We start from the raw sequence: 27,918 nt of genomic DNA, 5'->3' as shown, positions 1-27,918 counted from the left end.
TCTCTTTCACATTTCATTTCGAGTTCAGGCACAACTGACGCACCCTTCAAACGTCTTAACATCGAAGCAAACATCCCCCCCCCCCCCCCCCCCCCCCCCAAAAAAAAGCTCTATACCCGACAGGCGACAGCCTAGAAACCCAAAAAAAAAAATAAAAAACTCCAATTCTTTAAGGTACATCTCAAACGAAATTCTGGAACAAAAACAAATACATTCCCACAGAATGACAAAGTAAAACACGAATCAGTAGAATAACAAACAAAAAAAGGAATTCCAATCACCACCCTTTGACAATATGTACATGGAGAAAGAAATTGAATCTTTAAAAAAAAAACAAACAAACAAACAAACAAAAAAAGATCGCACAGCTTAACAAAATCTCAACAGCCGCTTCAAGTGCTCCGGCACGTCTCGGCGTATCGTCGTGGTGACGACTCGACGCGCTTCCGGCAGCAGCCGGCGACGCCGCTGCGGAAGCCGACTACGCCCGCCGCTATTAAGAGCATCAACGACGTTCGGCGAAGAAACCGTACACACACTGGGACTTTGCTATATGACAAAGCTTGGGTCTTCATCAAACACTCAAATGTCCATGTCTGTAGGTATCTGGACCTCAAAAGTATGGGAAGAGGTTACAGACAATAATAATGATGATAATAATAATAATAATATCCTTAAAAAGTCTATGGAGGAGCAGTTACCCAGATGACAACCAGAATAAACTCTTCCATGGAAAGAACTTTAAAAAAAAAAAAATTAAAAAAAAACTGGCAAAAGCTACGTAAAGATCATTGCAACTTCTTAAAACAAGGAAAAGCGAACAGCATTTTGGCTATATTCAGAAGCGACATAATGGAATGGCTTTGGTGGAAAAGCAACCGGCCAAAGACTTCAAAAAAAAAAATCTAAACAAAAAAACAAAACAAAACAAAACGGCCACAAGACCAGACGGTGAGGCGAGGCGATCTCGAGATTCAGGCACAGAAACGTGAAGCCGCGGCGGCGCAAACCGACCGCCCGCGCTTGCCTGTGCGATCGGGGGCCCAGTCATTATTGCCATGTCAGCGAGTGAAGGTGGGGCGCCCAGAGGCTGGGCCCGAGCCAGGGGAGGGATGAGGGGTGGGGGGAAAAAAAAAAAAAACACAAACAAAAAAAAAACCCAGCCCCACCCCAAAATGCGAATGCAGTCACGTATTAACAGAACGTATGGCCGAGAGAGAGAGAGAGAGAGAGAGACGTCACACTGTCATGCCGTGTCACGCAGTGCGGTGACCCTGATGTCCACGCTTTGAAGAGCATTTTTGCCAAATGCATAGCTATCTGGGAAGGGGGGGGGGGGGGGGGGGGGGGTTCGGAGGTGGGCGGGGGGAGGAGAGGAGAGGAGAGGAGGAGGAGCCTGGGGGGGGGGGGGGGGGGGGGGGGGGCAGCCTCCCGCGCCGGCCTCAGTACCTCATGGTGCTGGACGCTCGGAAGTAGGACAGGAACTTGAAGCACAGGCTGACCACGAAGTACCAGATGTTGCGGGCCATCTGAGAGCGGGCGATGAACACCCGCCACACCAGCACCACCAGGATGGTGTTGAACGCGTAGCGGATGTTTCTCAACCTGAGGAAGGAGGGAGGAACGCGTCACCCATCGGTAGCGGTCGCCTGTATCCACGGCAACGCACATAAGGCCTGAACCAAAACCATGGAATGCTGAGTTAATGTCCCAAGCCTTTATCGGACGTACGGAGGCTTTGAGCGTGTGTGTGTGTGTGTGTGTGTGTGTGTGTGTGTGTGAGACAGACAGAGAGGAGGCACAGACGGTCTTAAGAGTCTGAGGCACACTGACTCACTACTGTAAATCCAGTTAACAGCCAGTATTGGAACATGGGAACTCAGCAGTGTGTAGGGTTGGATTAAAGGTCACCAAATGTCAGTTGTCCATGGATTTTGTTTTATACATTTGTGTGCGTGCATGCATTTAACATTTACAATGAATTTTAATAACATAATTTTAACAACATGTAAGAACTCATTTACGGAACTTTTCTAAAATTCTTCTTACTTTCGTTCTTAATAAACGTTGCTACGAGAAACCGCGCAAAAACGAACGCTTTCAGTGCGTAATCAAGGTGTAGCAGCGGACGAGTGCAAATCGCTCAAACTGACCGCGGGTGCCCGTCCACGTCCATTTGCATAAATGAACAACTCCGGCAATCCCATAAAATGGACGCCGGCTGCAGAGTCGTGTGCAAACATCAGCCGTTCACCATCGCTCACCGCCGCGTACGCGCGCGGCCCCTAACGACGCGCTCTCTCGCCCCGAAGGCACGATGACCCAAACACGGCCAAGCAATCCAAACGCAACAGGCACACCACCGGCTGCACGTATGCGCATCTTCACATATCGATATCAATCATCATAAATGACTTTCGTCAATGAACAAAATGAATTACATGCGTTGCCAACAAGGTTATCATCGTAAAATAAGACTAAATGTACGAGGAAGAAACTTTATCCTGAAATGAAATAAAAATTAAAACGGGAGTTTTTGGAAAAAAAAGGAAACTAAACTAAAACTACCAAGCCTGCTCTTAAAATGAAATAAAGGCAAACTTGAAATTGAAGCCTGAAAAAGCTAATGAAAAATTAACGGTTATTCACGGTAGTTAATGTAGTTAAAATCAATAGCATATAATATTAATGCATAATACATGAATATAATAATGGTATTGATAAACATTTGTGGTTAACATGAGGTCTGTACCTGCTTAAAATGACTGCATGAATAATAAAGTATTTCAAATGGAAACGTCTTCCGTAAGCGTCTTTACATGCATTTTCAAACGCACATAGATTTAGGTCACAGCAGTTTCAAAGAAGGCAGAGGCGAGCATGGCAACCACCCATCTCCAGCCAAGCTCCTCCCCCTGCCCCACCCCCCTCCCCCTCGACGGCCTCTTACTTGTTGAGGTGCTTCCTGGCAGCCGGGAGGCCCGACAGCTCCTCGTTCAGCACGTACTTCTTCGTCCCCATGCAGTAGTTCTCCATGTACTCGGCCCAGTGCAGCTGCCGCACGTCGAAGTTAAACATCTGGAAAACACGGAGGGAATTCAGACCCTTTACCGGGATCCACCCACGCTCACGCTCACGCCCACGCCCACGCTCACGGCTGCCACGGATTTCCAGAGAGCTTTCCTCCGAATGTGCGAGTGGGTCATCTACTGCATCTAGCCAATCCCTAGTCATGAAGTTCCGGAAGCTTCCGTCATTTTTTTTTTTTTGTTTTTTTGTTGCAGTGTACATTATACGTGGGTTTTCCCTACAGTCTGACACAAAGAGGCCCATTTGTTCTTGGTGAATCACATTTAATTAATTTTTTAAAAAATTATGCACGTATGCTCATCTGGACCTTGCGTGGAATTTGAACAGAGCTGGGGCTCTGGGACACAATGACTCCATTCACTCGTCTAACCAGCCCCCCCCCCCCCCCCGAGCGCCTGCTCTCTGAATTTATCCGTTGTTAGGCGAGCTCTCGGTCATCCAATCACGCACGGCGTAGCGTGGCGTGGCGTGTAGCGGCACGGCCGTCGTTGGGCGGACGAGGGGGCGGTTCTCCGCGCAGAAACCCCGCGCGGCGGTGCCTCGGCGTGACGGACTCAGCAGCAAATACAGCCAATAGCGACAGACCTGGCAACCTGCCGACCAATAGCAAGACTTGGCAGCGTTTTTCATAAGCTCCATTATGGTCGCACCGCTCCGAGAACCGTCCGTGACCCGTCCGGAGGTGCACAGAGATCAGCCGGAAGACAAATGTTAATTCGAAAGGGACTGACCTCCTAGGGCCATTTAAATGATAATGAAGGAAGGGCTCCTACGAAATGAGATTTATCTTTCGCTTGATCACGGGGTGGATGCTAGTTATTTTAGCCGCTGAAAGAGGACTCGATGTCCCATTTCTGCTGCATGGCTTAGCGCGCATTAGACAGGCGAGCGGCTGGAAAAGGAGACCATTGGGGGGGGGGGGGGGTTGTGTGTGTCTGTGAGCCATTTCGGTTGGTGGGGGGGGGGGGGGGGGGGGGGGCAATGTTACCTTCTTGTCCTCGGGGCTCATCTGGCTCATGAGCATGGTCACGTTGTCCGTGTTCCACACCCAGGAGTGGCTGGTGAAGTACTCCAGCACCATCATGGCCTTGTGCAGCCTGGTGATGGTCTTCATCATCCTGCGTCGGCACGGCAACGGAGGAAGGGGGGGGATGGGGGGGAGGACAGGCGTCAGAAAACGGGCGGTGGGGAGGAGGGGGGGCGGAACCGACAGAGCCGCACCCCCTCGCCGCAGAACAAAACAAACAGCTCAACTCAACGGCACTGGAAACCAGTCGCCAGCATACTGGGGTCTGAGCCGCCATTTTATCACCAGCGACTCATTCTGCCGGCAGCCGCTATAACTGGCCGGGCCAGATATAGTGGCTGATGTTTACCGTCATTACATGACATTACATAACATAACAACAGGGCCCTCACATAGGGGGTGACTGCAATCTCTCCATTAGACACGAAGCGGCCGGATCAAAGGGGAATTCCCCGTTTCTACTGCTCTTCTTTTGCAGTGCAAAATTTGACCCTGAATGGGTAGGGTGGTGGGGGGGGGGGGGGGGGGGGGGAGGGGGCTAAATCAAAGCAAGAAATGCAATACCAGTAATGGATAAGAATAATTTCCAGTGTATTAAAAGTACACGATTACAGATATCGCTAATACGTAAAAGCTATTGCACTGTATTAGAGAGAGTTAGATTAATACCCAACTGACAAATCCAATGACTTGGCATTTTTCACAAATTTACCTCGACAAAAGTGACTACGACTGAATTTCAATGCTGGACTGGTTTGCAAGAGCACAAGAACAGCGAGCGGGTTGAGCTTGGTGCACAGTGCATTCACGGGGGAGAGATGTACGCATTCCTGCCGCTGACAGTGACTCGATTTCCCCATACTTATGCAGGGATTAGTAATGTCTGAAATCAATCAGGCCAGGGCTGGTTAATCAAACTTGGGTAGAAACCAGAGCAGTTCAAAGTGCGTGCAGCCATTTTCTTGCAATATTAATATTAAAGGTGGCATAAGAAAAAATTTGGAATCTTAACAACGTTAATGTTCAATATGCAGCTTGTGATAAACCCCAAAGACTGCACAATCTAAGGCTGCTTGGAGTGTGCTTTGTGAACATGAACATGACCAAGTGGAGATTTCATTATTTTTAACTTCTCATGAGAAGATCTGCCAAATCCAAATCGGAGGTGAAAACTCCAATGGTATTCTCTGCTCAGTTTCTCTCCAAGGAAAGGGCCAAAAAATTAAATTTAAAAAAAAATCTCAAACAAAAACGGGGGGTGAGCAAAATGGACCATCCTTTTGTGATCAAAAAAAAAAACAAACAAATAAAAAAAAATAAAAAAATACGGAGTCTTGAAAGGAAATCATTTCATTTCAGGCCACAACAGAAGAGAAGGGGGGGGGGGGGGGTGGAAATGTCCTGCCCCTCCCCTCAGAAGCTATGCAAGAGAATCCTCTCTGTCCGTGAAGTGTCATCCATTACTTTCGCCATGACAACGTGCTACACCGCTGCTGTTCCTCCTGAAATGGCCTGTGGGTTAACATCCACCGTGATTGGCAGGTACCGCTCAACCTCAGTTACCAAACACCTGCTACCAAACACCTGCACGACCCATACCAGAGCCTTCAAAAAGTACGAAAGAAAGCTACGATCTTATCGTTTATATCTTGGGAAGCATACTCGGTGGAATAAAACCTCACTGCCCTGTTACGCTATAGAGGGAAAATAAGACTTCTTATTTATTTTTTAAAAATGCTACAGTAGCCAGTCGGTTACAGGTGGACAGTCCATGTACCACCGTTAACGTCTGATACGCAACTTTGGCAGAACTGTTGCAATCATTTCCTCAGTTAACTTCCTCCTCAATTTAAAAGGGAAGGAGTCTCGTTGTGGCTCTGCACATAAAGGGAATCTGGTATTGGGTCAGGGCCCAGTTCACATGCTCGTGGGTCGGGAGCCCAGACGATCGGAGGAGGTGTATGGTAACCGGTGTCAGTCGAACCCGGGCGAGTAAGTGGCAGTGCATCCCTCCCAATCGAGTGCTCGATGAAGAGGAGAATCGACACAGCAACAGAGTTCCCAGGCATCTTCTGAAGACTTGATGGCACGGGGGGGGCGGGGCGGGGCGGGGCGGGGCAGGTGGACTGAGGAGAGGAATGGCTTCAAACGGCAGCCACCAAAAATAATTTCAAAAAGGGAAACTTTTCCCCGAACGGAAACACAAATAAAAATTTTGAAAGAATTACCCAAACAAAAAAAAAAAAAAAAACAGGAGTCTTCTTTTTACTGCACTTTATTGCCAAATTTGATCAGTGGAACATCGCCAGCAGTTATGTTCTCAGGTAGCTGGGCAAATAAATAGAGAGCGCAGTAATGCTGGGCGAGGGGGGGGCGCGGGGGGGGGGGGGGGGGGGGGGGGTGGCTACGGCATGCTTATTTTTAGGAAGCCAGACCATTCCCATGCATCTCAGGTCGCACGAGTTAACAGCAGGTAAAAAAAATTAAAAAATTAAAAAATTAAACAAGACCGTGCCAAGTCCGATGCCATGAAGTCGAGCAAAAAAAAACAAAAAAACAGCCAGGGATGGGGCGGGGCTTTGGGTCCAGCTCCTGCTGCCAGCCACACCACAGAAACACCAGCACCCGGGTGGAGGTGGGCGGAGAGGGGGGTGGGGGTGGGGGGGTGGGGGGTGGCGGGGGGCGTGGGGGACCTTACCGGGGCTTCTGACCCGTCAACCTGAGATACCCGTCATACAGGAGCGCGGGCAGTGTGTGACTCACTGTGGTCCAGTACTGATTGGTAAAGGGGTTGGACCGCAGGTTTACGTTGGGGCGCCTGAAAGCCTGTTCTAAGGGGTTGGTCTTGAAGGTCATGTTTATACAATACTCTGCAGAGAGAATACAACCACAGGGGAGGGGGGGGCGGGGGGTACCCTTTAACAGGACAGACAAACACAGAACAGACACAACCACGGGCCGGGAGCAGGGGAGGGGAGGAGGGAGGAGGGAGGAGGGGGAGTTTGGGGGTGGTGGGGGGGGGGCGAGACCGCAAAACCCCTCGTAGATTAGTTCGGGCAGGACGGGCAGGACGGGGGGGGGGGTTGTGCGGCCTTACCCATGAAGCGAGAGGACAAACGCGTGGTTCTGGCGCTGGTCCGAGGAGGAGGAGGAGGAGGAAGAGGAGGAGGGGTAGGGGGGGTGGGGTGGGGGGGGGAGTGGCTACGGGTGAAAGCGTGCGAGTGACAGCGAGGGGGAGGGAGGGGGGGGGACGTTTACCTTGGCGGTCTTCCTGTTATCCTGAGGTAGAGATCATAAAGGATTGCTGGCGCCTTGTGGCTTACAGCAATCCAGTACTGATTGATAAGGTGATTGGATGTGAGATTAACATTGGGCCGTCTGAAGGCCTGCTCAAGGGGGTTCCTCTTGAAAGTGGATATTACATGGTACTCTAAGAGACAAAAGTGTTGCAACAGGGTGAAGATTGCAGAGTTAAAAAAAGAGGAACACAAGATCATATGGCACGGTTCTCCAAAAAAAACAAAAACAAAAAAACAAACCCAGTGAAATCATTTGTTGGCCGTTTCCAAGAATTTAGCGCTCACCCTTGTAATGGGCATCTACTCTAGTGTGCTTAGTTAAAAAAAAAACAAAAAAACAATCATCATTCGCTGGGTTTAGCCTTGTAAGGCTTAACGCTTACCGGTAATTCTCTTCTCTAAAGCGCGCATTTGTCTCGATTGCAAATACACTTTCAACGAGGAGGTCGAATCAAATGACACTTCTTCCCAGAGGGCGACCCCGATGTGCCGTTTAAAAGACGACGTCCGTAGACGTGGAAGCGTCCGGGCGGGTTCCGGAAGGGGTTCGAGGCGCTGCTGAACACGCATCCGCTCTGCAGCAGACCTTGTCCAGTAGCCCCGCCCCAGCCCCGCCCCGCCCCGCCCCAGCAGGCCTTCGTAACCACGGCAGTCGAAGGGTCAGGTTTACCCTCAGCTCATAAGTTTCAGCGCCGCTGGCTAGTGGCGAGTGACCCGCGAGGGGAAACTAAATCGCTTTCTGGCACACGGCGTCCCCGGGCAGTTAGTAGTTTTCGGGGGGGGGGGGGGGGGGGGCTGGAAGTGTACACACCCCAGAAGGTGGCTGCATGCAAAACCCCCAGCACTTCATGAAGCAGTCGAAGACGTCAGTGAACGAGCCTCGGAAAACGTTTAGGGAGAGAGGCGTGGCCAGCGCACCCGTGTCAGCCGCTCCCTGTTAGCGGGGAGGGCGTGCGTAACCCGTGGCAACCCTCCCAGCTAGCGGGAGGGCGTGCGTGACCCGTGGCAACCCCACCCGTTAAAGGGGGGGGCATGCGTGACCCGTGGCAACCCCACCCGTTAAAGGGGGGGGCGTGCGTGACCCGTGGAAAGAAGCAAAGGCGTGAGGTCGAGGGGACAGTGCGATCACTGCTGGGCCGGCCAAGCCTCGACTGCAGCCGTGAAACAAAATGGCGGCGCCGCGCAGACAAACGTGTCAAAACTAGGGATGAGAACAAATAAGGCGACGCCTCGATTTGCAGGTCACAAGCACACCTGTTAAATAAAATAATCGAAAATAGTTTTGTTTGTTTTAAGTAACTTGCTGCCGTTAACCACTGCAGTGAGCGAAGCAGCATATAATCGTTCTAGAAAAAAAAATATTAGCGATGCTTGTGTTTTACTTTTCAGATGTTTTAATCTTGTGACCTGTGCTGGTTCAGGTTCTGGCATGTTTTTATAAGCAGTATCCAACATAAAATGGTAAACAAAAAACCTGATTAGTCCGTTATAGACAGCAACTAGCGTGGTTCACATCCCTAGTTAAAACGTTTTAAATGCGCCGTAAGCTGCCACATGATGCAGGGATGTATGGGGCCATTGCATGTCATAGGCCACTGAAGGAACAGATGACGGACAGGCTCTAGTAGGCTTTAAAGATCTTGCTCTGTCCACCTAGGCACTCACGCACACTCACACCTACTCATTTGAATGAAAAGATAGCCTTAAATCAGAACTGGGTCAAATACGCATTTGTTTTGGATTCAAATACTTTTCAGTGCTCTATTGATCTTGCCTGGTGCAGCTGAGCCAGCCAATATGACCAGAAGGCAGGGTTTGCACTTTTTTGAGTGTATTTCATTGGTTCCAATACACCAGACAAGATCAGTAAAGTGTAGAAAAGTATTTGAATCCAAAGCAAATACGTATTGGACCCAGGTCTGGCCTTAATGGAGTCCACCACACACAAAGCAGTTTCACTAAGATGTATTTCGGGGGACAGGGCACAATCTCCCAGGAGCCAATCAAAACGGGCGTTGGAACAGCCTATGAGGGGACGCCGGGGGCACGGGGGCGAGGTCAGAGGACTCCCGCCCGCCTGCACTCGCCGTCCCGCGGGCGGGGGGAGGGGCCAGGAATGGGCGGGGCCTTCAATGTGGCCACGGGTACATTATTGAGCCCTGAGAGGAGGGCTGGGTTAGTCACTCAGGACCTTGCAGTTAAAAACGCACCAAAAACAAACTGGGTTTTTAAAATTCAAGACTGTAAAATGTGGATTCTGAGCATGGAAGACATGATCCCTACCGACTTCTCCCCAGTGAAAGGGGTTGATGCCACCGGTTGTGCAGTTGTACACCAAAATGCTTTTAGGCCTACAAATACAAAACAAACAAACAAACACAAAAAACAAACAAGAAAAAGCTAGATTAAAATTAAGAATTTAAAAACAATGTATGTAATAAACAATTTTACATTTTTAAAAATATGTAAATAACACTACGCAATACCAATACTTCATTTAAACTGTCCATCACCTCCACAAACAGTAAAATGTGCTATAAAGTAAATGAGATGTGTGTGTGTTTCAGACCTGGGTCAAACACTTATTTGTTTTGGATTCAAATACTTTTCTGTGCTCTGTTGATCTTGCCTGGTGTAATTGAGCCTGCCAATATGACCAGAAGGCGGGGCTTGCACTTTTTGAGAGCGTTTCATTGGTTCCAATACACCAGACAAAATCAGCGAAAGCAATAGGGAAGCATTTGAATGCGAAACGAATGCGAAACGAATGCGTTAATTGACCCAGGTCTGGCGCGAGCGCCTGCGGGACAGACCTGGCGTATCGCTGGGACCCGGAGTACCAGGCCGCCGCCAGCGTGGTGTTGATGACCACGTCCACCGGCACCAGGTCGGCCACCGCGCTGTTGGAGGCTCTCATGGTGCGGAGGATCCCCTTCCCCGCCTGCAAAAACCAGCGGGGAGACAACGGGCCAATCAGGGACCAGGCACACTGCAGAGTCAGTCAGTCAGCCAGCCAGCCAGCCAGCGAGTGTGTGTGAGAGTATGTGTGTGTGTGTGTGTGTGTGTGTGTGAGAGAGTGTGTGTGTGTGCGTGTGTGTGTGAGTATGTGAGAAAGTGTGTGACTGTGAGAAAGAGATAAAGAGTGAGAATGAGCGAGTGAGTAAGTATGCGAGTATGCAAGTGAAAATGCGAGTGGGAGTGTGCGCTTGAGACGTTGTGCGTGCGGGAGTGAGGCGTGTTAAAACCAACGGTTCCCATTCGTCTGAATTGAAACTTACGGCGATGAAGATCCCGCTCGGCCCGTTGAAGTTGTCGATCCAGCCCTGAAAGACAGGAAGAGGAAACGCGGTCAGAGGCCCGCTCCTCGCGCGCACCGCGAAGGAGACAAAAAGAGCGGCTCTCCTTTCCCGCCGGGAGGAACTTTCCATGTTCGCGCAGGGATCCTGTTTCCAGACGGGAGGGGGCGGGGGGGGGAGGGGGCGTCCGGCGGGCGAACGTCACGGCGGGTTAACGGCGACAACTGACGACAAAACGACCCGCCGACCGTTCGGCCGGATCGGATTCCCGATGAGGTCACGGCGCGGACGGCTCTCCCTCTCCGCCACCCGATCGCCTCGCTTAACCCGACTGGCTACACAGGGGAGCTCCGTGTCCGCTGCTGGGTCGCCCGGGGTGAGCTAAAAGCTGGAATGGGTTTGTGCCTAAAGCCCCCGTGCCTAAAGGCTACTGGCCCATTCTGCTGGTGCTGGCGCTGGCCAAGTCTCTCTGGTGGTGTCTTCGGACCCCAGTTAAGGTGATACGGCTAACTTCCGTATTTCGATGACTGACTTCCTGATAACTGCGCTACTGACCACAACCGTAGCCCTTACTGGACCAATGGGGATCAGGGAGACTAGACTGGCCTTAGGTGCCTAAGGCTGAATGTACTGGGTGGCCCATCCCTTTTAAAGGCACTGTTCCAGAGCACGGTTGGGCCCCAGGGCGCGGTTTCAAATCCAGGCCGTGAACGGTGGGCCAACGGCGCCGCAGAGCAACGCACAGCCGCCGTTAGCATCGCCCAGGCATCGACAACTAGCGACCGACGCCGGTCAACCGGGTCCGTGCAAACCCGCTCTTTTAAAACTGCTCACCGAGGGTCTTCCTCAGACCCACGTCTGCGCCAACCTGACCCGCAGACTGCGTTGCGATGGCTGGAAGGCGGCTGACGGCAAGCGCTCAACGCGTTCTGCCGAAACTCAAAAGCGACTCCAAACAAGCCGCACAAAGACGACGAGCTCGGGGGTGGGAGGCGCGGAACTCACCGGAAAGGGCTCCTTCCAGCTGGCGCCCACGATGGAGGGCCGGACGATGGCCACGTTCAGGTTCCCGCACTCCTGCTGGACGAGGTACTCGGCCAGCGCCTTGGTGTACGTGTACGTGTTGGGCCGGTCCCCGATGAGCTTCGGTGTGATCAGATTCACCAGCTTCTCATCCATCCACCTGTCCCAAGACATTTCTACATCAGTTTACAGCATCATACCCCCCCCCTCCGCAAAACGCACCAAAATGTTTCCATCCAGGCCTGATGGAAAGACACTTCTCCACTTTGGTCTAGTTGCACCATGCGCATTACGACTGATCCTAGATCAGTATTGCGCTACCTCTCTAAAAAGCAGGAGCAAAGATTTGGGCTGGGGAATCAAATCCTACATCAGCAACTAATGGCATCATATGCAACCACAATAATGACTAGCGTCTATTTCAGGGCTGCCCAACCCTGTTCCTGGAGATCTACCGTCATGCAGGTTTTCACTCCAACCCTAACAAAGCCACACCTAATACAACAGCTGGAGGTCTTGTAAAGCTGCCAATTGGTAGAAAAGGAAACCTACAGGACGACAGATTGGGCAGAAACAGAGTCGGGTAGCCCTGAAATGGTCCATTTCCTTCAACAGAGTGGGTACCAAAGACCACAAACACAACTGAAAAATAAAAATAAAAAACGATCAACTGCCATCACAAAAGCATCCCTCTACGCAAGCAAAACCGTGAAAAAAGTCCAGTGTCTGCTGGACTTTCTCTGGAGTTTCTACATCAACCACGGTGTGCAGTCACATCTGAACAGCACCACGACTACACAGGTTTTGGGGTTTTTCCCTCATTTAATAAAGGAAAAAAAAAAAAAAAAAAACCCTTTGCTAACCAAAGAACAACAACTCTCAAAACAGCCTCAGCTCTGCCCACATCTGAAGGTCGTTCCAGGAAGACGTTTCCAGAGTCAGCAGCCGTGACATTTCAGAAGCACCACTTCACCTCGGCGGGTTCTCGTCCAGTCACCCGCACGGGGCGCGCGTTTGCCCGCAGGCCGACGGGGAAAGGCACGCCGCTACCGGTCGGGGGAGTCGACGGGCGAGTCGCTGCGGAGAGGTCGGTTCAGCAGCCGGCTTTTCCATGAAACCGAAAAGTCGAGGCGCACTCCTGTACAAGGCCTTCCTCACGCGCCTGTCCCTGCCGACTGACCTCCAGCCTGCCCGTCGAACGCCCCCTACGCCCTTCGGAGGAAGACGAGGGCACAGCACGACATGAACAGGCTCTCAAGGGGCATGGCTGGGCAACAGAAACCAGTCTGGTGAACAGCGCAGTATAATGGGTAAGGAGCTGGCCTCCTAACCTAAAGGTTGCAGATTCGATTCTTGGTTAGGTCACTGTCGTCGTACCCTTGAGCAAGGTACCAAACCTGCATTGCTTCAGTATACATCCAGTTGTATAAATGGATGCAATATAAGTGTAATGTAAAAACGCTGTGTAAGTCGCTCTGGATAAGAGTGTCTGCCAAATGCCTGTAATGTGATGAACCAGTTTCACGTTGCAAACCTGCCGCGGCAGCTCGATAGCTGCAGTTAAGCACGATAGCATCCCGCCCTGGCATTCCAAGCAGGTAAACACCGATGCAATCAACGAGTCTGACCCCAACTCCCAAACGCCCATCAAGAGACTCCCGTATCGATTACCCATAAAAACGACGGAGCGCTCGGGAATGGAAAAAAGATGGCTGGCTGATGGCTGAACGGTCTTCTGAAAGGAGACGGCATTCAAACTGAAGGAAGGTTCTACCGCGTAGCGGTCAATCACGATCTATCACCTTACAAGGAAGGCCTACAAGGAAACTACACGTTAAACCCAGCGGCAATCTGCCAGAACAGAGCGTTCGAAAACCTGTCACTCCGATTCCAAATATGCATTTCATCTTTGATAATTGGTAAAATGGACTGCTTTTATATAGCGCTTTTATCCAAAGCGCTTTACAATTGATGCCTCGCATTCGCCAGAGCAGTTAGGGGTCAGGTGTCTTGCTCGGGGACACTTCGACACGCCCGGGGTGGGGGATCAAACTGGCAACCCTCCAACTGCCAGACAACCGCTCTTACCTCCTGAGCTATGTCGCCCTATCTTTGATCACATTTGCAGATTAAGGTTACATAACATTCGCGCATCACCAGGAAGAGTTACACCGTTGCAGCATAATGAGAGAATCGGACATGCACCTACATGTTTCATTGAGTTTTCCAACCATAGTAAACAATAACATCATTACTTTGGGACTCACGTCAGCGATCAGATCGAACGCATCGGATTACAGCACTTTCTCTGCAACTCTAACAGCGAACAAGACCGGCTTACTCGTTAGGAGTAAGAACACAGAGCTACGGCCCTTTACCTACACACAGACCGGGGCAGTCATAATGCATGAGAGAGAGAGAAAGTGAAGAATGTTGAAAATCCGGTCCTCTGCCAACGCGCGTATTCTCTCACTGACCCACATCTAAATTTCCAAAGGCTCTCAAGCTCCTCCACGAACCACGCGATTCCAAACGCTAAACAAAAAGCCTCAGTGTTCAAGGTGAAAGAGAGGTCGGGTTTAAACACAGTCGGATCAAGGCGGCCGCCACTGCACAAAGACCAACAACTGGCCAATTGTATCTGGGCTGGGCCAAAGACCTTGAAAGGTTTTAGTCGGCGGCACACCCCATCACCAATTCCGAGTCTCTTTTTCCCAGGATTCCTCAATGGCAGTCAGAAGAGTACAGTATTACAGGGCGTTTACGCCTCAAAGCTCCCATGTAGCGCTCGCGTTCGTTCGGGGGGGGGGTTTGGGGGGGGATACTCACTCCAGGGAGTCGATCAGCTTCTTGTAGTCGACGGGCGGAGGGTACACCAGCTCCTCGATGACCGTGCGGTCGCAGTTGGCGTAGGCCGTGGAGACGTGGATGAACACCTCCAGCTGCTTCATCCTGTGCGCCAGCGCCACCATCTTCTGCGTGGCCAGGACGTTCAGCTGGATCGCGTCTCTTCAGACGCAAAGACCAAAAAAGCGAAGCAAGTTCAAACGCCGGATTTTACATTTTTCCAAAAAAAATTAAGATAAAGAGACACGCGTTCCAACTTCAGGACTCTTCAAGGCCTGGACTCGATCCAAATGGGACCTTAACTGCAACTCAAGTCTTTAACCGAAGTCCTAGACTTCTTGACTTCTATAGATTTTTGTCCCCTTCAAAACACAGCTGACAAGTTTACTTTGTTATGGAAACAATACAAACCCTGAATCGATTTATAGGTTCAACTTCAGGAAAAACATGCATCAAATTCAGACATTAAATCAATCAAACAGATAACAATTAAGTTACAGATTCAAACTGAAACTACATCAAATTAAATCAAGTGTTGACTGTAAACTTAGGTCCTCTTCGCAGCTTGTTCAAAAACAGGTTTTTCCGGCTTGATAAGGGCTGTGAAAGTGAACCGATGAAGAAAAGGGTATTGTGCTGGTGTTCGTATTATTGTGGTAAACCTGATAAAGGTTTCCCCTCCCCCCCACCCACGCTCTCTTTGCTTGGTAACAGGCTTGAGCACAAGGCGAGGCGATTCGCTCCATAAACACCTGACTTCTCTCCGCAAACAGAGCGCAGGAAGGCGACGCTTTCGGTTCTACATGTGAATTACCCGTTCTGGCAGGTCACTTCTCCACATTGACTTCTTAAATGCTCTTTTAAAAAACATTTTTTAAAGAGCGTAAACTGTGCTACATTTGGCAAGGTACTCTTTGGATTTCTAGCTTCAGGAATAAGTTAATTTAATAAACACGTATCTATGGCAAAATACAAGTCTTCAAAAAAAGGGTGTCATTTTGAATGCCAAGTTAAAGAGTTTATTTTCATGGCAGATCCGTAGTTTCTAAGCTCCGGAATGGAGAGGACTCAAATATTAACCTGCTATGCCAAGAGCACCTAATAAATCATCTGACACATATTGAAGATCCACTTCTCCGGACTGAACCAGATCCCCCCCCCCAGCACTCCTCTCTTGTGTATTAATCACGGTTACTATGGCATTTGTGTGGTTCTGTGCACGCTACGGCTCGTTATGGGGCTTGGTGCGTCGTTGCCGAACCCTGCAGAAGCCGTATCCTGCGGTCATGACCTCACCCCGGCCAAACGGCGGCGACTGAGTCCCCTTGGTAACACCGACTGACACAGGCCCCGGGGGTGAACTCAACTGGAAAAACTTTCTGAAACGGAGCGGACAGGTGGCTAAGCTCAGGTGGCTTATGCTGCCAGTTCGCTGCGACCGTCCTCTTTCAACGCTCCTCCAGAGGACAGGGGGAAAGGTTCAACCAGCGACCAAAATAACTGGAGATAGGTTTCTCGTTTTTACGCTGTGTTGGTGCCCAATGGCTCTTAGCATTTTCACGAGTCCCAAACAGTCGAATTAGCCCGCGTGTCTGATCGACCTATGCACGCGGTACAGAACACGCGATTCTCCGATGCCCTGGATGCAATTATTTCTGGGGAAGTTTCTGTGTACTTACCGATAAATTTCCAGCTGCCTTAGCCAGCCCCAGACATCTTCAGCCCATTGCAATAGATACGGACAGCCAGAGGCGCCACGCCCAAAACATTGGTCGTACCCACCACACTACACGGTGCAGAGTTACTCACTTGAGAGGCTCGTTGAACCGGATGGTGGCGGCGCAGTGGAAGACCATGTTCACGCAGTCGGCCAGGGTCTCCTGGTCCTCCTTGCTCAGGTCCAGTTCCGGCTGGGTCAGGTCGCTGCTGACGGGAACGATTTTCTCGGCGAAGTCCGGCTGCTCGTCTCTTAGCCTGTCAAACAGCTGAGGAAACGCAAAAAAAAAAAAATATATATATATATATATATTTCAGCTATCAAAAAAAGGGGGAAAAACAAAACAGAAAACTATTCTAGAAGCTGCAAGTAAAACAAAAAGTTAAAGGGGAGCATCATTGATTCATGTATTCATTCATTCATAGTGTACAATTAAAAACAGTCACTGAACACCACAGTTAGTCCCAGGGCAGCTGGCCAACAATATCTAAAATCACTTTAAAAAGCATGATTCTGCACACAGGCCTGGACATTGGGCCTGGCAGACAGAAAATAGCTGGCTCAAACCAACAAAATGAGGGTATTTTTGGGGAGGGGGGAAGACAGCCATGAACACAAGAGCCTCGAACGGAGACGCATGAAGGCGAGGGGCTGCAACGTTTGCGAAACCCACACGGGACCTGAAAACGGAAACTCCTGCTTCCCTGGCAGACCTGGCGACCCCTTCCCCTGGCAGACCTGGCGACCCCTTCCCCTGGCAGACCTGGCGACCCCTTCCCCTGGCAGACCTGGCGACCCCTTCCCCTGCTTCCCCTGGCAGACCTGGCGACCCTATCCCCCTCCCCCCGTACCTTGCAGTTGACCATCTCGGCGACGCGCGTGTGGGGGTCCTGCCCGGCCTTCTGGCGGACCAGCACGTAGACGGCCCGCACGCCGGGGCAGGAGCGGAGCAGCTTCTCCAGCAGCACCTTGCCCATGAAGCCCGTGGCGCCCGTGATCAGGACGCTCTTGCCCTCGTAGTACTCCGGAATGGTCACCATCCTGCCTGCTCCGACCCTCTTCAGATGTGTCCCCCTGCTGGAGGAGGAGGAGGGGGAGGAGGAGGGGGAATTAACAACAACGAACCTTCACGCCAGGAGGAGGAGACCGTTCGTCGTTTAAAAAGGTAGGAGTCTCGCGCTCCAGGTGCCGCAGCCGTCCGGGGCCCGGTGCGTTTCAGCCGTCAGGCGAAACGCGAGCCGCTTGGCGGGTCTGAAGGGGGCCGCGCGCCTCGCGTCCGAAGCCCCCAAATTGGCCGTCGATTGAAAGCAGGGTGTCTCATCTGCCGCTCCAGGAACCGCCAGCGCCGCTCTTCACTTGAGGTACAAGCAAGTCGGTCTTATTCTGGGACTCACTCGATACGACCCACGCCCCCAAACTTTCAGCTGCGCTGCCAAGCGCCTGCTGTCGCAGGTCCAGGCAAATAAAACGGAGTGCGCACTTTATAAAGACTAAACGGGTGAACTTTATACAGAGGGAACAGGGAGGGGTGGATCTTTGGCCACCTTGCACTTTTGTTTGACAACGGCATCGGTCAATAGCTTTATAAACAAAATAAACAAATCATGCGTGCAGCGTATATTACTGATGCATTTCCTGGTTAATGCGCGCTTCAACCACAAATCTCATTCTCCAATTATCAGTGGTTAACTGGGAAGAAAAAATAAGCAGAGAAGGGCCAGTGTCACGCATGAAGGCAGATATTTGCAATTCGAGACCAAGAGATTTTCATGAGGATGCGTGGTGACGTTTTACCTCGTATGTAACAATTAAAGCTTAATTTACAAACATATTTTTGCAACTATGAATGGAAAAAAATGCAACCGAAAAAACAACTGCTATCATGAAACTTAGGCTAAGTATTAGAGCAATTCTTGTAGAAATAAAATAGGCCTCACAATGGCATTTCTAATGTTATTTAAGTGACTTATTCCAGAGAATTTATATTACCTGAACTAGCTCCTGTCAACATATACCAAATGGGGGAACAAAAAAAATCTCTCATTCAAATTAGAATGCCATCAATCCTTTTAATTCTTTTAATTTTTCAAGATGGAATAAAAACCATTGTTACAATAGATCCTATTCATGCTACCACCATTTTGTTTGACTTCTGACAAGGCACCTTTAAATCAAGCAAGACTATTTGAGGTACTGTATAATGGTCTAACAAATACTTGTGCCCATCGCTAATGAAGCCCAATGCCCGTGACAGCGCATAGTAACTGATGACAGAGGAGAGGAAATCTGAAGAAATATTCTGAGATAAGCCAATCCACCACTAAGAGAACCGTTTTTGTTTTAACGAATGCTTCACCCAATTGGAAAGTTACAGAATAACCATAAAATCAACAGAAACCATAAATTAACGTAGCAGATGAAGTTACCTTGTTTTTTATTTTTTTATTTAACCTTTATTTACCCAGGGTAGGTTCACTGAGCACGGACGCTCTTTTGCAGCAACGCCCTGCTTCACACAATACACATTCACACCTGGGAGCTGCCCAGCACAACCACAATCCTCTATTGTTGGCCACTGAGCAGCTCCACTGGAGGGAGAGAACATTTTTTTTAGCCAATTAAAGAGGGGATGATTAGGTGGCAAGTTTTTTGCGAGAGCCAGATCTGGGATTTTAGCCAGGACACCGGGGAACCCCCTACTCTTTGCGATAAGTGTCATGGGATCTTTAATGACCACACTGAGTCAGGACCTCGCTTTAAGGTCTCATCAGAGAGACGGATGTCTTGTCTTGTTATCACCCATCAGTTCCTATCTTAAGCAAAATAATGTCAGACAGCAGGCTAACTTCAGCAAACTAACATTAAACAGCCAAGCAGACAAGCATGTTCAATGTCGATTTTATATTGGCAGTAATTAGCGTGCATTGAATAACACTTGGCCTATTTATTATTAATCATCAGAGCTATAGCTAACATTAGAAAAAATAATACCGGGGGGGGGGAGGGGGCATTTCATCTAAATTTGACACTCCGATGCAGACAATAAAAAGTTTCTGCATGAGGGCTATTTTTTCAGCCTCGACTTTGATCCCCTTTCAGGAAACTGAAGCTCAACAATATTATTAAGAGTGGAGAGACTCTGGCCTTCAATAGGATGGACTCTCTGAAGTCACTTAAGATTCAGACAAACAGCATCAACTGAACTCGTTGATGGGGTAACTCTTTGGACAACTCAGAAGAGCTGGGAGTCCCTTCAGCGGCTACAAGTTAACCTGCCTTGGGGAAACGCTGGAAACGAAACCATAGAAACCTGCATGCAAACCGGCCCTTCAGGACGCGAGTATTACACCTCCGAGCAGACGTTTCAACAGTTTACTAAATCTTGCCCAATTCTGCTAAACATTTACACATTTCACTAGTGGCAGTTCAAGTTTTTGTTCTCATACACAGTCAACACTACACATTCCTCTCCTAAACACTCGAGCGTCCGCTCCCCTTTGTAGTTTAACTTTAGCTGCTAGCTGACCTTACGGCTGAAGTTAAACTACAAGCCTTTTTTTAAACGCTGTGCAGTGAACATCCTGTTCATTAAGACACTGGTCAGTGAGGTTTCACAGCACTGCAGTGCTCGGCCTGAGATACAAACAGATGTGAAACAGGATGTGGGGCAAGAGCTAAAACAACCCACAGGGCAGGTCGTTCGCCATTACTGATTGTATCTCCAAGTCGGTTAGGAAATTTGAGCGTTTGTGCAAGAGGAACAGACGATTCGATCTACTAGTTGGGATGCGCCACTTCCTTTTCTCAATTCGCAAGCTTCTTCTGAGAGACAAATTCACTGACCTCAAATTTCACCAAGAAATTTCCTGGTTACCATGGGCTGCAGAAGACGCGACAGCAGTACCTTTGAGTTTGTTAGCATTTTCGAGACTTCCAAATCAAAAATAAACTAGCGCGAATCTGCAATAGCTGCGACCGCACACGCTCATGCATCCATGTATGCATGCATCCACGCACACACCCTCACACAAACACGTGGCCTCTTCTTTGGCTTGTGCAAATCTGTGAATCCATTCGGGAGTTATGCGCCTTTTTGTGATAGGCCACGCCCATCGCCACGCCCCCTCTTGGTCAATCGGCCTTGAAAATAACTCCGCTCTACCTTCGGTCATGACCAACGTCCATGCCACATTTCAGCCTCCTGGGGCGAAAACTGTGGTAGCTACGGGGTGGGACACTTTGTGGACAGACCGACAGACAGAGCTATAGAGCTGCGGTCGCAGGGAATAAATAAATAAATAATATAGGCAGCCTATGGGAGAATTTGTTTCCCAAATTCCATCGAAATAATTTGACATTTGGAGGTTGTATACAAAAAAATGCTTCACCTTTTTTATAATCTAAAAAAAAAAAAAAAAAAACTTTTGGGTAATAAAAATACATAACATCCCCCCCCCGCCCCCCGCCCCCGCCCCCGCCCCCGCCCATCTCTTCTGGCATTTCCTTTGAATGTGGCATAGAGTGCTTGTAGAAACTTTGTGGTGACTACTTCACTATGTTAATATGGTTCAATATGAGTGAGGTTTAGATTCAACAGAGCTGGCTGCAATCAAGCCTGCTGTTCAGTCAACTGAATCTAATTAATTAAATTTGGTTAATTGGTTGACTGTTTAACTAATTGCTTCGTCACATGGGTGAGACGGGTGTTTGATAACTTTTTCATTAAATAAAATTGTTTAAAAATGTTTTTAGTTTACCCAGTGTCCCTTTGTGCAATATTACATTTTTTCTAAAAAAATCTGAAACCATTCAGTTTGGCAATTATATTAAAGGAAAGACAATTCTCCAGGTAAGGTTGTTTTTTATATGTTTGATAACCTTGCTAGCTAAACACTTCAATCAACTTGAGGTTCTTTTATGAATCTTACTGCAGACAGGTATTTTTTTTTTTTTTATTTATCCCAGACTTCATCAGCAGTTTTACATCAGCACTAGCCAATGTGAACACCAGGCCTCTTATACTGTGAAGCAGCAGCAGTTGGTCAGCAAGCTAACAAACCAAGCCTCGCATACTGTGAAGCAGCAGCAGTTAGCCAGCAAGCTAACAAACCGAGCCTTGCATACTGTGAAGCGGCAGCAGTTAGCCAGCAAGCTAACAAACCAAGCCTTGCATACTGTGAAGCAGTAGCAGTTAGCCAGCAAGCTAACAAACCGAGCCTTGCATACTGTGATGCAGGAGCAGTTAGCCAGCGAGCAAACAAACCAAGCCTTGCATACTGTGAAGGCAGAATATTTTAGCTAACTTAACTTAGTCAGGACATCAACTCTCAGTCTCTCACAACTGCAGTCTCTCAACGCAGTTACATTCAAGTCTTGAGTGAAGTGAACAGCTCTTATTACAGTAGTTTAACAAATGCACCATTAAACCCTTTCTCCTGAAGATTATTAAACTGTATAAGTGTATAAGAAAGCCTATGTTTATCACAGTAGGGAGCCCACAAATTATGACAAGGTGATATGCACTAAGCACTAAGTAGCAACAAGCAACAAAAGCACCATAGAAACCAAGCGGCCTTCGCAGCCTTGAAGCTCAAGGCAAACACAGATGACTTGATTACAGTGTATCCGAATTCATTCTCGTCGAGAATGGTCTGCGTTTAAATTTTTCTCTTTTATTTTCATGTGATACTTGTTTATGAAAACTGTATTGCTTAAATTAGATTTCTAAATCACAGAAAAGTTTGTCCTTTGATCATTAAAATTATCGTTAGTCGCATCCCTGGTACTCTAAGGCAAAAACCAAAGGGAACGCGAGAGGAAAGGAACAGGGGGGGCTGTTCCTTTAACGATTAATGTCAGGTAAGACTCTGCAGGTCCTCCTCAGATCCACTTCCTGTCAGCGACCACAAAAACGCACCCGACATTCACAGCTTTGCCCTCCCACCCCCAAGGTTCTCCTGAAGCAATTCTACACGAGCGAGAGAACAGAAGCACTCGGATGAAATACGGCTGCGTGCAGTACGCACTCCACAAACACTATAATGCTAAAAGGCAGAGGAACAGCAATCGGCTCAATAGGGAGGCATTCCGCCATGTCTCGATTGCCATTAAGAGGATAACGTTTACATTACACATCAGGCATTTAGTAGAGGCTATTATCCAGAGTGACTGCAACCACTTGCACTCTTTCCCCCAGTTCCCCAACCACCACGTCAAACCGCCGTCCTAAATCATAATTCGATTTATGCACATTAAAAAGGTGCTCGTCCAAGGTTAATGCCGTGAAATACCGAATAAAATGCACGGGGGGTGGGGGGGAAAGAGTCGTTTCAAGTTCCGGCAATTTGTTGCAAATTGCTGACTCAGGAGAAATGCTGCCTTTTGTTCGTTCGTTTTTAATGTTGCCGATTTCGGTGACCGCAACACCAGCGGCGGAACAAAGTCAAGTGCTCCAGGTACCTTAGGTACCTTCACTTTCACCTTAACTCATCCACTGCAAAGGCCCTCGGCCCAATGATACGGTCATGAATCGCACTAGTAAATGAGTAACGAACAGCCAAACTCTTCCCTGGCCTTTACAGATAACCTCGATTTGGATTGTGTTGACAAACCGTGATAACGTTATCTAAAATGACTTCGAAGCAAAAGTCTGCCAGGACACAACAAACTTCCGTGCGCAACAACGAAAAAGAAACCGCCGTGAACTCAAAAGCGCCGACCGGGAAAGTAGCGCGTCGCCGGACGAAGCCACCGAGCGCGTTGCTGTTTTTGCAGACGGGTTGCGGGTTTCCTCAGAGAACGGGCACGCGAGTCACTGAGAACAGAACAGAGTGTGCCCTGTACCCCCACCACCCCCCCGGTACTCAGTGCGGTGCATACAAACACGCCCGCCGAGACGCAGCTGCGGGGGGGGGGGCCCGGAGCCGCACGCCGTGCGGTCGGGCCCCGGGACGCAGCGCGCTCCTCCTGCGACGGCGCACCCAGACGCGCCCCGGGATCGGGCGCGCGGGAGCAGCGGCGCTCGGCGCGGAACGGGCCCCCGAATGCCAGGCGGGACACAGGGGGGGGGGGTGGGGGGGCTAGCCTCTCCTTAGCCTTCTGCGCTAGGCCGAAAACGCAGCCAGCCCCGCTAACAGTCCAGCACCTTCTATAGGGCTGGACTCGCAATTCATTTCACCCCAGCCTTGCAGCGAGGGGCGTCGACAGATCGTTCCAACACCACTCGTGGCGAAACCCGTTCCACGTTTCCCTCCCATTCCCCCCCCCCAACACTGCCACACGAAGACTGGTCTGGTGTACGAAAGGAAAACTGTTTTGACGCAGGCACCAAACTCATATCAGACCAAAACATTCTACAATTTTTTATCTGAATGACAGAAGTTAAGAGACAGACTGCGGCGCGCTCGCTGAATGAGGGAGGAGCGGCACCGGACCCATCTGGCGACCCAAGGGGCCGCCACAGAAAGTCGCTGGCCAGTGTGAATGGGTTAGTCATGCGACAGCACTCAGGCCACATCTTGTGACGCTGGTTAAAGGAAAGGGGGGGGGGGGCGGGAAGATGGGGGGGGGGGGGGGGTGGGACTTAAACAGTAGCCATCTGTCTCTTACAATAAGTAACCACTGTACAAACCAAGCACAGACTACATCGCGACAATATTCCTCCAGCGAAAGGAGGACCGAGCGTGAGCGGGATAACATCTGCAGAAGGGATCCGGCAGCGATGCAGTTTGCGTAACAAACAGCGGACTCCAAAGCGGACAGCTCCACAGAAACCATTTCGAGACTACGCGCACAAAAGTGTTATGCACGCGGCCACACTCGTTTACTGCACTGCTGGCTGTCGCACGTCCTGTATATTCTCGCTGGTCCTGCGGTATGAATTTCAACTGTATTCCCATAAAAGCGTTAAGCTGCTCAGGACTAGTGTGCCAGCCACACTAAAACTCATATTATGAGAAACAGCATGTTCCATTCTAGCCATTGGTCTGGTAAATCCGCATTTTCAGCAGACAGGATTAAAAATAATAATAATAATAATAATAATAATAAAATAATAATACTACAATCAAATAAAAACCATTTTAAATTTGACTCCAATCAAACTTTTCCAGTTTGCCCCCGACTCCTGTGAGACATTTGAACCAATCAGGGTGAAATGCATTCACACTAACAGGGGACACTTTTGCACACAGTTAGCCACCAGCCACCTGCCAGGCACTTAGCAGCCAGCCCTGTTCACCAACAGACTGCCTGGAGATGTTAATGGCTAAACACGGATACCCAGCCAGGTCACTAGTTAAATGGAAATCCAGAACCATCTCACCGGCATGCAAATACAACCTTGATGGTTTGACCTCTCGAGTTTATAAAAAAAAAAAAAAAAAAACCCTTAGCCAACATGCTTCATCTGAAATACATGCATGCACGTCTGTTAAAAATGGCAAACAATTCCTGAGCGTTATAATTACACTTGCCTTCTTGGGCATGTGCAAACTTAGGCACAAAATTATGTGTTGTGAAATCACCTGTTTCTCTCCATGCAGCAGCCGGGGGCTCTCGTTCTCTGACATGCAGAGATCAAAAAGGCCCATTCCAGTAATTTCCAACACATCCAGCACAGACATTTAGCTGGCACTCTTATACAGAGCAACTCACAACTTCTCATTTTTACACGGTAACTGAGGTTAAGCAGCACCTGGCTGAAGGGAAGAATGACACTCTCCTCCTTGGGAGTTGAACCTGCAACCTCTTTAGGTCACAAACCTGAAAGGGTTTGTGGTCACGATGTCCATTCTAAGCATTTCCAACACAACCATGCACCAGAAGGAGACGGCATGTTTCTAACCTTTCAAAGAAGTGCAAGAGACTGCCAGGTCTTGTTCATATTCACTGTAGTGTTATTTTAAAAGGGAATTTACGTTGAATCACACATTTTATAGGACACCAGGGTGTGTAGGCATAAGTACACAAACTTGAGCAGAAAAATCTACAATGACAGAATAAGTTGCAATTTCTTTCCCCTTGTCTACTATTGCATTTATGCACAGCGACGACACACTTGCTGGCGAGCTAAGCGCAGGAACACGGTTTCTTCACAGCTGCATGTACCGTAGAACGCCAGCTACTAATCGAATGTAAACGTGTTTTATTCCAACGGTGCACAGATGAGTCACGTGCAGGTGTTCAACACTCATATGGACACGCGTACATAACTTGGAGACATTGATAACACAAGTGCAGAAATAGTCCTCCTCTGCCGCGGCCAGCGAGAACTCTCTTTCAAAATAAAAGGTCCGCAAGAAAATGCACTGTCTCTCAAGAAAGGGATCCTGCATTCTAGCCAGCCAGTCAGAGACCATGCAGTTTTTAAAAGGTAACGCTAGTTGTCATTAGGTATATCGCTAACGCCGCTAAAAACGTTGCTGCCCTTATTTAGACTGAACCTGGAGTGAACAGTCAAAGGAGCCAACTGGCTGGTGCTATTCAGTTCCGTCTTCCTGGCTTCCAGCTCTGCAGTCTAGGAAGCGTGGTCAAGAGAGTCTCATTTAAAGTAATACGCACATAGAAGTGTCTCCACGACCAACACGCTAGCCTGCAAGATAACATTCAACTCATAACTCAGAAACATTGACTGAATAAACTCGCTAAGTACGACTCATTTTTTCAACTAGGAAGCCAGCTTTCAGCTAACCACATCCATGTGCTCTGAAATGAATATCATATAGCCGCGTTTCTAGATAAGCACCGAAGCCAGATCCGTCTGGGAAGAACACCAACTAGACACTTCATGGGTAACGTTAACTAGCGATGAGAAGTTGAAATTGACCCGTTTGAGAAGCCGTAAAAACGACCAGATACGTGGGTAGATTCTAACATCAGAACCATCCAAGGGCCGAACTTAGTAACGCGGCAAATAGATGTGAACGTCTGGAAAACTGGCACAAGTTCATACATGCTGCACGCCCCTCCAGAACCCTCTAGCTAGCTAGCTAGTAGCACGGATAACGTAAGAGATAACGTTACTGTACCGTTAGCAAATATGAGAACACATTTAACTTATGCTTTAGAAGTCAGAAACTAGCCATCTGTCAGAAAAGCATCTGGCTCGTGATTTTTTCCCCAGGAAGCTAGACGTGAGTCGCGCGTTACTGTCTAGCTAATGGCTAACAAGCTCGATAGATGGCTTACGTTAGTTAACAAAAATCGATAGCTGCTGCCACAAAAATATCGATTCAGCCATCCAGCTACCGTACTCCATTCTTATCCTTTCGGATGACAATAAAACTAGATACAATTGGGGTCGCACTATAAACACCTAGCAGATAACGAAGCACACTACTCCTGCGTAGAGTAGTTGATGCTAGCCAGTGAACATTGCCGCTTCCTGAAAATAATTTTGTCTCGCTAGCGTTAGCTACTTCCACTATCGTCAACAACGCTGCGCCTTGCAAACTCACTAAATGCATTACCAAATAATTACCTTGAATATCGGTCTTAATCCAGACTACTTCTCTCTTCTTTCCCGAATTGTAAACTGCACGCACAGCGATATAATCTCACCGCCCAACAACGTCGGGCAGGCCAGTCTGATCCAAGCTGAACAGGAAACGCAGTTGAACAGGGGGTTGCCAGATGAATTCACAGATTTAAAGCCATAATGACGTCAGAATACCCCAAGGAAATATGGTTTTCGATGACATTACAAATTCAGCTTTTTTTGGTTTTAATAATTATCATAAATTACTGTAATCTTGGTAATACAGAGGTAAAGTACGCATCTATTTATACGATAGCAACATCTGCATTCAAATGTAAAAAGAGACAAGTGATGCAAGTATTAATATAGAGCGATAAATCATACTCCCATGGGGTGCAATTTTTCTGTCTTAAAGGGGCACAAAAATCAGAACACACTGTTTTCTGAAGCTGTTCAGTGTGTTTCCTTGCACTTGTATTATTTTGTAGATTGTATTTGAGGTCTCAAAATACTTCACCCTGAACTTGAATTATATGTAAGTATTATAGGTCAAGCAAGGGGGTGGTAAAACTGTAATAGGCCTACTATAATACAAAGTATTATAGGTCGGGGGAGATGTCATGCTATAACACTACTGTAAGGTGGGAGGTGCAATTGCAGACTCGTTTGGCACTCCAATGGATGGATGGCGCTCTAGGAGACCATCTATGTCATTTATGCTTAAAACCGGCTGTAATACTATAATACTCTAGTACTTCAGGGTTCAGTGCTGTGGCTATAAAAATCAACACATATAGAGGTATCTTAAAATGTCATGTCATTATATCATGGCTCTGTTGGTAATTCCTCATATATGGATTGTCTGCCTTTATTTCAGTGTCAAACAACATTGGGCCCTAGCCCACATGGACTTATAGGGGACTATACATCTATATGTACAATACATATATTCAAATGTTAAGAATATGCACAATATACATACTGTACCTGTATAAAAACACATTATATCACATTGCAGCCCATTTCTGAACTGTGTACAAGACAAATTAAATTGCACATATTGAAGATACAGGCCATATCTACAACACAATAAATTGATTAGAAAATAGGGAGAGTTACCTCTCATTCCATACTTTAGATAT

General features: G+C 48.5%; 1 protein-coding gene across 3 annotated transcripts; it reads right to left on the bottom strand.

Annotated features, from left to right (window-relative positions):
• Positions 1-1,415: 1,415 nt before the first annotated feature.
• On the bottom strand, positions 1,416-26,937 carry far1 (fatty acyl CoA reductase 1). Of its 3 annotated transcripts, none has more exons than XM_035396641.1 (12): positions 26,780-26,937; positions 17,151-17,376; positions 16,392-16,567; positions 14,565-14,744; positions 11,718-11,895; positions 10,695-10,739; positions 10,230-10,357; positions 9,700-9,767; positions 7,376-7,547; positions 4,079-4,208; positions 2,951-3,078; positions 1,416-1,605 (listed from the first exon to the last, which is right to left on the bottom strand). In XM_035396641.1, exons 2-12 carry the CDS (start codon positions 17,337-17,339, stop codon positions 1,443-1,445), a joined length of 1,557 nt encoding a protein of 518 aa, XP_035252532.1. In that variant the 5' UTR covers positions 17,340-17,376; positions 26,780-26,937; the 3' UTR covers positions 1,416-1,442. The 3 variants fall into 3 exon arrangements, with proteins under 3 accessions (XP_035252532.1, XP_035252534.1, XP_035252533.1); XM_035396643.1 differs by lacking the exon at positions 7,376-7,547 and adding an exon at positions 6,816-6,987; XM_035396642.1 differs by having other exon boundaries at positions 17,151-17,373; positions 26,780-26,925.
• Between the last annotated feature and the right edge of the window lie 981 nt (positions 26,938-27,918).

The sequence above is a fragment of the Anguilla anguilla genome, chromosome 16 (assembly GCF_013347855.1).
Source record: "Anguilla anguilla isolate fAngAng1 chromosome 16, fAngAng1.pri, whole genome shotgun sequence".
Lineage (NCBI taxonomy): Eukaryota > Metazoa > Chordata > Actinopteri > Anguilliformes > Anguillidae > Anguilla > Anguilla anguilla.
The sequence above is the reverse complement of the archived record's forward strand: the minus strand, read 5'-3'. Positions and strand labels throughout refer to the sequence as shown.